The 11136-nt window shown below is 42.7% G+C and overlaps 1 protein-coding gene across 2 annotated transcripts in view; it reads right to left on the bottom strand.

Moving 5' to 3' along the window:
- Positions 1-10030, bottom strand: part of acot7 (acyl-CoA thioesterase 7) — a 266042-nt gene extending 256012 nt beyond the window's left edge. For both annotated transcript variants that reach the window (XM_041207194.1, XM_041207193.1), the window contains exon 1: positions 9902-10030. In XM_041207194.1, coding sequence (XP_041063128.1) covers positions 9902-9960 — 59 coding nt within the window. In that variant the 5' untranslated portion in view covers positions 9961-10030. The remainder of the gene's footprint in view (positions 1-9901) is intronic.
- Positions 10031-11136: the final 1106 nt, after the last annotated feature.

Genomic DNA, 11136 nt, shown 5'->3' on the forward strand with positions numbered 1-11136 from the left:
GAGGGGCAGAGTGTTCTCTCCTCTAACATCAGTAGCTATCCCACATCAGCCAAACGTTGCATTGGTGAACTGAATTGAACTCTTTTTGAAGATGGGTTTAAAAATATATATATATATAGTTGATTTCAAGGTCTCACTCTTCCTAATAAATGGGGCACCACTGGCACTGGTAGTGGTCAGTCTCACTCTTTCCTTTTGTTGACCCTGCTCACAGAATGAGATTTTTAAAAATATTTTATTCTCGAAAGATGCTGATTTGGCAGCCCCCTTGAAAACTTCTTAACGGACCCCAGTCGAGAATTTCTGCTAAAAAAGAAAGAAAAAATAATGTCCAACCTCTGGCCCTCCACACCCAGGCAACACTCATGTTTTTCTTTATTGATAGTTGATCCGGTTACCAATATTTCTGGGTCGAGAGGTTTTGAAAGGGGTGCTTGTAGTGTTTTTTGCTGCATTGACAAATAAATTTTAAATTAGAACACTTGAGATAAGTAAACATCAGCAGTTAATGGGGCCATTGCTTTAAATTTCATGGGGCGATTCAATGATCTAGTACTCCCACCTGGAAGCAGTGCCAAGAGAAAGTGGGAAATTGAGGTGTACAGTCTGTAAATTGCCATCTAATAAATTTAATGATTGACTATAAAAATGACTTCACAAATAGCAACAGGCCATTCAGCCTAACGAGTGTTTATGCTTCATGAGACTCCAACTTATCATCTGACCCCATCATTATCTCCTACTTTTCCTTTCCCCCTTGTACTTATCTAGCTTCCCCTTAAATGCAATTAGGCTGTTCACCTCAACCACTTTATATGGTAGCGTGGTCCACTTTCTCATTACAGTTAGTGTGATTTCCCACAACATACTCCTCATGAGCACCAGCCCCACTGGAAATACTAAACAATAGAATTACACACATGTCCCCTTCAGGATTCTTAGTATACACCTATATAGCCCACGAAGACAAGAATTTGGACACCATGCTCTACTGTGGCTTCTGAAGCCCATCACTTTGTTTCTGCATTGTTAGTTTTCACAATCATTTTGCTATACTGAAGAGAAGTGGAGTCCACAAATCAGTATTACAATACCACAATATCATTGTTATTTTTTCCAAATGTATCCATGTACGATTGTTAAGAGCTGGCTGAGCAGATAGGATGTTTTATTTACATCTTTTAATAGAGCACATTGCACATACTAAGTCCCTCCAACTTGCTTCTCCTTTCCCAAAGCTGACACAAGCTAGGGCAACTTGTGATGTTGTCTATGAAATATAAATAACACTTTGTGAAGATCTTGAGGTAATATGCAGTAGAAATAAGACATGAAAAATAGAAAATATGTCACAAATGTTCATAAATTAACTCGATTCCTAATAGTTCTTCCTTTGTTATATTCTTAGTCATATTCTTGGCTGTCATCAAAGCCTGACAGGGTCTAATGCCATGCACTTCGATCTGAACCACCATCACAAGCTTTTCCCCCAAACTACATTTAGACTGATTAAGGCTTTCTTAAATTGCAATCTGTGCTAGAGTTAGTGTACCACATGGCTTCTCATTACATCTGCTGTTTGTGCCTTTGAATGGCTTAAGGACCAATGTTACCCTAAGTTCCTACTCTGGCACAAGGCCCTAAAGTGCAGGAGAAAGCTACCTCTAGCTACCTCTCAATCATTCTCAAATTTGATGATACCATCCATCTTCCCACATTATGTAATATCAAGTCTCTCTTGGGTTCACCTTCTTTAGGGGCACATACGTCCAAAGGGAGTACTTTATTTCACTCGGTCTACCTCATATATGCACCTGGGATTCACAATTACTCCCTGACGAAAGGAGGGGAAATTCACAACAGTGTCACGGTATGGCAAGGAGGGTTGCATTTTTGTACTAACACATTCCTAACCATGTTGTCCGCAGAATTAAAACATTACCATTTGCTTTTACTGCCAGCTGTTCAGAAATAATAGGCACAAAGCAACTTCTGCAGTCCTTACAACAACTAATAAAATGAGCTTTCCTGAGTTTACAATGATAATTTTCTTCTTAAAAAGCGATGACAATATTTATGACAACCTCTACTTTTCCCACGACTGTTTAGTAGGATACTCGGCTCTTGCTTTTGTAGAATATGTAATGCCAGATAAATATAGCGAGGGGATGTTTGACAGGCTCAGCAAGTTTGTTTAAATAATGAACACATTTGGACTTTAATTTACAGAAAGTAAACAATAAAGAAACTTTCTTGAATTACTATTCTATCCAGTTGCCTTTCAGTGGGCAACAGTCATGGTGATTGCTTTTATCATAGTCCATGGTAATGATTCTGCAAGTCTTTGTACTTGTTATTCTGGACCCTTCTTTAACGAAGGTGTAGCGATAACAGTTGAGATATGATTGATATATATTCATCAACAAATTATACCCTTTGCTCCTTGTTCACTGAAGTTAGTGTGACATCATACAGGTATCAAAATTCAACAGCTCATCATTTTTAACCACGCTGCACTTTGGGGTTTTACTGATAATATTTTCCCTCAGGCTCCGCCCCTCAGATCATTCCCACAGTCGAGCTTTCACTTTCCATGACCCAGCATGTGTTTTACCTGCCCAATAGCTAAGACATTATAGTGTGCTCTGGGATTAAACAGAAAACTCAGCTTCCTGGTTACATCCTATGATCTTGCTTGCCTTCTAAAGGTGGTAGAATAAACACTTTCACAAGGCCATGGCTCAGGCTATAAATGCCCAACAAAACTTATTTGTGGATAAAGTGGGTAAGTGAACAGAAGCAATTTAGATGCAGTCGGTAGAACAAACTCACTCAATATTAATCTTATTGATTGAGAGTCTCTCTCTTTCGCTCTGATTCCTTCAGATGAACTCAAGTTACACCAGCTGGTTTGAGATATACTTTTCAAAAAAAAACTGACTGGCACAAATGAAATTTAAATATTTGCCTGTTAAGCTCAACATCAGAGCTACCAATCAAACTTATTTTTCAAACAACACCCACGAGACTTGAATTGACTTTGTTGAGGGAGGAGTTTGACCAAATAACTGGGAGAATTCCCTGCTCTTCTCCAAGGCATCTTTAACCAGAACAATCATGGTTTAACACTGGACACTGCTCCAAATGATAAGAAGTCTTAAACCATGCTTCTCAGTGTGTAGTAGAATGCTTTCATCTACATCAAGCAGTTAGTGTAATGGGTCAAGCTGTGAGATCGCACTGTTATATGCTCTGTTTTCTTATAAATGACGTACTGTTTCACTGCCAAAGATACAGATCAAATACTTAGTGAAATTCATTCCTATGCTCTCGCACTGATTGAATATTCTGCTCCAGTACAGGGATACATATGGTTTTTTGCTCAATGCCCATCATTATTTTCTTATTTCATGCATGCTGATGTGAACAATTAAAATCACTTTACTCCTCTTCTGAAAAAATTAAATTTAACATTATTCTAAGATTAGAAGCATTTTGTCTCAGTGGGTCACTTAGCTCCATAATAGCAGCTAGATCCCTGTTTCCATTAATTTTCATCCATCACAAATTGCGTTATGCTGATTTAGGATTCACGTACCAATGAAACAAACACAACTTCCACAAAATTCAAACAGACCACAGGCAAGGAAGAAAGATAAAAGCAAAAACAGGAACAGCACCTCATCTTCCGACTAGGCACTTAACAGCCTTTCAGACTGAATATTGAGTTCAACAACTTTAGATCATGAGCTCTCTCCTCCATCCCCACCCCCTTTCCGATCCCCCTTTTTCCAATAATTTATATATATTTTTCTTTTCCCACCTATTTCCATTATTTTTAAATGTATTTCTATTCATTGATTTATCTCTACCTTTTAGCCTATTTTGATCCCTTCCCCCCACCTCACCGCCACTAAGGCTATCTGTATGTTGCTCGTCCTGCTTTATGTCACCTATTAGCACATATCTTACTTAATGTCACCACCATCAACACCTCTTTGTCCTTTTGTCTATGACATCTTTGGCAATCCCTTCTTTGCCTCTAGCTATCACTGGCCCTCTATCCAGCTCTACTTGTCCCACCCCCCCACCCCCCCTTAAACCAGCTTATATTTCACCTCTCTATTTTTCCTTAGTTCTGTTGAAGAGTCATACTGACTCAAAACGTTAACTGTGTTCCTCTCCGCAGATGCTGTCAGACCTGCTGAGTTTTTCCAGGTATTTTTACTTTTGTTTTTGTTAAGGAATAAAGATAGTCAGTGGGAGCCTCCTACTTTAGGTTCCATTCATCTCCTCTGTCAAATATCAACTACAACGAACAGATATAATCAAATGATGATTCCTGCCAACTCATTCTGGGCTTTTTCTGAAATCCTGAAGATTTGCAGTATTGCCTTATTTAACACGCCATTCATCACTGTCACCAGCAGATGTCAATAGACATCAATTAATCCAAAAGTGCTGATTACACACTGTAGATCAGACACTCTTCCCAATCTTGCACCAAAAATAAGTAATATTCTAGATATTTGTTTGTTCTTTTTTCAGATATCAAGATATGTTTACAGTTGTTAAATTCAAGGCTATTCCCTTCTGCTATTGTTTGGTGGAATTTTCTGTTGATAAATTTAGATTAAGCAGTAAACAATTTTAAATATCAAATAAAATCACACACATTGTAGAAGCACCAAAACAAAAAAGGAAAAACTGCAAATGCTTTAAATTTTGGAAAAACAGCAGAGGCATAAGAAAAAAAGCAGCACATCAGTCAGCATCTGGAAAGAGAACCCAGCTACTTCTGGGCGATGATAATGATGGCATCCGTCCATCTCGGCAGACAACGGACCGTACCCAGGGTGTGTATCACTTCTGTATTCAACATCATCTGTTGTGCTGTAGAGGCCAATTTGCAAATGACAGTCATAGACACTAGGAGCAGGGGTAAGCTATTCGGCCCTTCGAGCCTGCTCCACCATTCATTATGATCATGGCTGATCATCCAACTTAATAGCCTGCTCCCGCTTTCTCCCCATACCCTTTGATCCCTTTCACCCCAAGAGCTATATCTAACTCCTTGGAAACATACAATGTTTTGGTCTCAACTACTTTCTGTGGTAATGAATTCCACAGGCTCACCACTCTCTGGGTGAAGAAATTTCTCCTCATCTCAGTCCTAAATGGTCTACCCCATATCCTCAGACTGTGACCCCTGGTTCTGGACTCCCCCACCATCAGGAACATCCTTCCTGCATCTACCCTGTCTAGTCCTGTTAGAATTTTTAGGTTTCTATGAGATCCCCCCTCATTCTTCTGAACTCCAGCGAATATAATCCTAATCGACTCAATCTCTCTTCATATGTCAGCCCCGCCATCCCAGGAATCAGTCGGGTAAACCTTCGCTGCGCTCCCTCTATAGCAAGTACATCCTTCCTCAGATAAGGAGATCAAAACTGCACACAATATTCCAGGTGTGGTCTCACCCAGGCCTTGTATAATTGCAGCAAGACATCCCCGTTCCTGTACTCAAATCCTCTGGCTATGAAGGCCAACATGCCATTTGCCTTCTTTACCACCTGCTGCACCTGCATGCTTATCTTCAGTGACTGGTGTACAAGGACACCCAGGTCTCATTGCACATTCCCCTCTCTCAATTTATAGCCATTCAGATAATAATCTGCCTTCCTGTTTTTGCTACCAAAATGGATAACCTCACATTTATCCACATTATACTGCATTTGCCCACTCACTCAGCTTGTCCAAATCACACGGAAGCATCTCTGCATCCTCCTCAAAGCTCACCCTCCCACCCAGCTTTGTCATCTGCAAATTTGGAGATATTACATTTAATTCCCTCATCTAAATCATTAATATATATTGTGAATAACTGGGGTCCCAGCAGATCCCTGTGGTACCCCACTAGTCACTGCCTGCCATTCGGAAAAAGACCCGTTTATTCCTACTCTTTGTTTCCTGTCTGCCAACCAGTTTTCTATCCATCTCAATGCACTACCCCCAATCCCATGCACTTTAATTTTATACGCCAATCTCTTATGTGGGACTTTGTCGAAAGCCTTCTGAAAGTCCAAATAAACCACATCCACTGGCTCCCCCTCATCAACTCTATTAGTTACATCCTCGAAAAATTCCAGTAGATTTGTCAAGCATGATTTCCCTTTCATAAATCCATGCTGACTCTGTCCGATTCTGCCACTGTTTTCCAAGTGCTCAGCTATTAAATCTTTTATGATGGACTCTACAATTTTCCCCACTACTGATGTCAGGCTGGCTGGTCTTTAATTCCCTGTTTTCTCTCTGCCTCCCTTTTCAAATAGTGGGGTTACATTAGCTATCCTCCAATCCATAGGACCTGTTCCAGAGTCAATAGAATCTCAGAAGATGGCCACCAATGCATCCACTATTTCTAGGGCCACTTCCTTAAGTACTCTGGAATGTAGATTATCAGGCCCTGGGGATTTATCGGCCTTCAATCCCATCAGTCCCTTCTGCAGCTGGCACAGATGAATAACCTTGGCCCGAGGTCAACTTTTGTTTCCTTCTGTCTGGTCACTTCTTTTGTCCTCTGCTTTTACCAAGCCCTTCCTGGCTGTTTGCCTCCAGGCGCTCTGGTCAGCAGCAAAGGCTTCCCATGGATTGACTCCATTCCTGGACAGTTGAGATCTCACTTGCAGACATCGCTGTATCACAGATGTGGATGGCTTGTTAGTCTCGTGCTGATAGCAAGCTCACCATAGAGCATACCTTTGGGGATGCAACCATCATTTGGCTCATGAAATGGGTACCCAGCTGTAAAACCAGCCTGTCTTTTCTCTTTCTTAGTGCTAGTTGATCTGTTGTGTATTTTCAACATTGTGTTTTTACTGCGCAAACATGCCTTTGTTTTTTAAAAAAAAACTTGAATGGTCATCAACATTTCAAACTAAATTTAGAATCTAATGTATTTCATTTTACAACTGGTGGATCTCCTGCAGCCTGTTTCAAGACTTTACAATGCAAACCTCTGCTCCAAGCTCACACTTACTTCCCCACTCATCACTTTCCTGCTCCAAGGGTGGGTGGGTGGGAGGAATGAAAAATGTCTTCCTGAACTGGAACTAGATGCCAAAGCACCAGAAATAGACTTAGTTGGGTTGCAAGTGTAGCAGGCATAACTAGGTGTAGATCTTGACTTTGTGTTACAATGTAAATTGGACGATGGTGATAGCAAATCAACAGCCTCTTTTACATCTTTCCCAATTTTCATTCCCATTTGAAAAAAAATCTTGCATTTATATAGTGCTTTTCACCACTTTAGAACATGACCAGATATTGGAAAAGGGAACCCACCGGAAGGAGAGAGAAAAAAAAGAGTTGGCCTCGGGCCAACGTTATTCATCTGTGCCAGCTGCAGAAGGGACTGTCATTCACAAATCGGTCTCTACAGCCACAACAGATGATGTTGAATACAGAAATGATGCACAGCCTGGGCACGGTCCATTATCTCTCAAGATGGACAGATGACAAACTGCCATGGGAGATTTTACTTCCATTCAAGGCAGCAGACAGGGCTTTGAATTAACATATCACCCAAAAGACAGCACATCCATCAGTGTAGTGCTTCTTAGAAACCACACTGCATCATCAGTATAAGTCAATAGAAATAAGTATCGGGAGAAATGCAAAACCAGTTGCTGACTATTACCCACTTCACATGAATAACACTAAGCCAAAAATTTACCTCTTTGAGTCTCTGTTAGGAGTGAGAGATCAAGTGGGAGGCCAGGCTTAAACAAAAATAGCAAGGTGGCCAAGAACACAGCAGAGAGCCATTGCCTGAAAGAAACGATCCAGGCAGTCACCATTCTGTGGCTTCCACAGGCCAATCACCTCACTTCAGCAAATAAGAGGGACTTAAGCCATGATTCCCACAGGTAAACTGGAAGGTTAATGGAGGCAGGAGTGACCTGACTGTCACCAACAACTCAGGTCTCTAAGAAGCAACTGTTACACATTTCAGGTCTGCACTTGATATTCTTCTGGGTTCGGTGTCAGATGTTTCTCCTTTATGAGAACCTGCTGTTAGAACATGATAGAACATTGGTGCTTGTCTTTATACACTGTCAAGATTTTATTAATTGAACACACGTTGTATAACATATCTCCAACAACAACCCCTCTTTTATTCTGCTCCTTTACAGGTCAGGCCCAACAACTGAATACAATTAACAGCCATTGGTACACAATTATGCCCCATCCCTTCCCAAAGGGCCTAATGATCAGGAATTTACTCCTACAGCCCCACATTTACAATAGTGTAACCCAGAGATTATAACATTGCAACATGAACTTATGTATATTGGACACAATAAACTCATATATTCCTCCTATCCTCCAGAAAACAGACTAAGTGAGACAAGGTCAACCATAACCCAACAAATTTTTATAACACACAAAATATCAACTAAATGAAGTTTACAGCCAGTTTCAATATATTTTGTACCAACCCTCATAACACAAAATAATAAAAGCAATCACACTATGTCAACAGGCTAAATTCACTTCATGAATTAGATGAGTTTTGAGATTTTTTTTTTAAGAAGAAGCAAAACTTTAGCCAGGGAGTTCCTGACAAATAGGACCAAAATACCCAGAGTATGAACTGAAGGAGGAAGGACTGGAGTGTGCAGGAAATATATAACACTACACAGGATTACACAAATAGCAGATGGCTAAGGCCACAGAGTGATTTAGCAATGAGGAACAAGTTCTTAAATGTAATGTATTGGGAAACAGAGCCAACAAGAGAACTGGGTGTGGGTGGAAGGATGACGAGCAGGGCTTTTGGACTAGTTGGAGTTAATTGGGAGACAGGAAGATTGGATTCTAGAAAAAGAGTGAACGGTTAAGACTGGAAGTTACAAAGGCATGCATGAGGATTTGAGTGGTACTGTTCTGACAATGGAGGTAAACGACACTGGTGATAGACAAGAGATGGTGATTTAAGATCTGCTCAGGGTCAGTGAACACAGACTATATGAGTTGTTGAGGGGGAGGAGCAGTTAGGTGCTGTAACAACAATTTGCACTTATGTAGCACCATCAAGTCGTCCCAAGCCAACCTTGCGTGAGTGTAATCAGACAAAAATTGACCAATTTGTAGGAGACATTAGGGCAGGCAATTCAAAAGGAAGGTTTTAATCTTAAAAAGGAGGTGAGAGAGGTGGAAATGCAGACAAATAAATTCCAGTGAGTGGAGTCTGAAACAGAGTCAAAAAAACAATCGTTTTGCTTTACCCAATGTTAAGTTAGAGAAAGCGTGACTCCAGTTCCTGCTATAATAATTCCAGTGCACTTTCCCTGTCACCTGAGATAGCATCACTTACATACAGGGTAAAAACTGCCTGAGGGCAGAATCAACACTCTGACTCCTTCTATTATGTTTCCTCCAACACCGCTGATGTTTTTTTTTAAAAAGAAAAGAGCTGCTGCAATATGTATTTGTATTAGATTTAAACGTTGATGGGGGGGGGGGGGGGGGGGGGATTTAACTGAAACACGCAGAATTGGGCGATGAATGTTTCCAGCGGAAAGAGGATGGGGGGGGGAGGGTGGAGGATGACCTCCATGTCCTTGTGCATCTCAAGCTGCAGCGTGGAGCGCAGGAGGTGTCCCTCCCCACCTACCCCACACCCCATCCCCGGGGCCCTCCACAGCCACACCTGCCCCGGTCGGTGCGGCGAGGCCGGTCGGCCGTCCCAGGCGAGCTCGGGGATGAAGGGCCCAGGGGTGGCGGTTGCCAGGGGTGACGCGGCGGTTGAGACGCGGAGGGGATGGTGACCCCGCCTCCCACCACCCAAACCCTCACTTCCCCCTTTCTCCCCTTTCTCCCCTTTCCCCCCACTTACCTGCTGACTTGGATGGAGCAGCCGGGGCTCTGGCAGAGCGGCTTAGTGGCGCCCTCCATCCCTCCTTGTCGGCTTTGATCCGGATCCGAGCGGCGGTGCTGATCCTGGTCCTGCGGCTCCTGGTGCTGTCTGAGGGGGGAGGGGTGGGGAGGGGTGGGGAGGGAGGGGGAGGGGTGGGGGGGGAGGGGGGGTGGGGTGGGGGGGAGGGGGGGTGGGGGGGGGTGGGGAGACGCTTCAGACTCTGTCACACACACACACTCACTCACTCAGGGCAGGGGGGCAGGGCTCATCCCATCTCATCTAACCTGACACAGCACAGACTTAACAGCATCAATAATTCAGGTTTAATCCATCCCTCCGTCTATACATTATTGAAGTGTTTGGTTCCGTGCTCGGTGGGCACCGCGGGGACTGGGGTGTTTTGTTGACCCCTTTAATCCCATTTTGATTTAATGTTTGTAAGGTTCCTTTAAATTTTGTTCTTGGTTTTACAGCTGACCTGAATTAGGGGCTGTGCCTGATTTATCCCAATTGTGTTGATTTGGTTTAATCGGTTTAACCTGAAAGATTATTGAAGTGTTTGGGAGCATGCCACAGTTTTCCTGCCCCAGGTGGTCCAATGTCTTGGCTTGCCGGTTGCGCTTGCGAGTAACTGCGCTCTTGCATCACCTTTCGCATCCACCCAGCCGTCTCAAGATGCATCGTTTGGAGGTTCGCTCGCCGTTGTTAAGTATAGCAGAGCCGGACACAGCAAGGTCCCCCCAAAAGCACCAATGCAGTAAATGACCGCAGGGTAACCTACTGTAATTGACGTTGTTTCAGGGTAAATGTCGGCCAACATCCCTCCCCTTGCACACGTGGGAATAGTGGTGCGTGGCATTGTGTACACCCACCTGAAAGAATTCTGAAGGACAGAATACAGCTGCACTTGGAGAGACGCGGATTAATCAGGGATAGTCAGCATGGATTTGTTAAGGGAAGGTCGTGCATGACAGGATATAGCTGCACTTGGGGAGACACGGATTAATCAGGGATAGTCAGCATGGATTTGTTAAGGGAAGGTCGTGCATGACAGGATATAGCTGCACTTGGGGAGACGCGGATTAATCAGGGATAGTCAGCATGGATTTGTTAAGGGAAGGTCGTGCATGACAAATTTGATTCAATTTTTTGAAGAGGTAACCAGGCATTTTGATGAGGGTAATACATTTGATGTGGTCTACATGGACTTTAGC

Source organism: Carcharodon carcharias, chromosome 15 (assembly GCF_017639515.1).
Source record: "Carcharodon carcharias isolate sCarCar2 chromosome 15, sCarCar2.pri, whole genome shotgun sequence".
NCBI lineage: Eukaryota > Metazoa > Chordata > Chondrichthyes > Lamniformes > Lamnidae > Carcharodon > Carcharodon carcharias.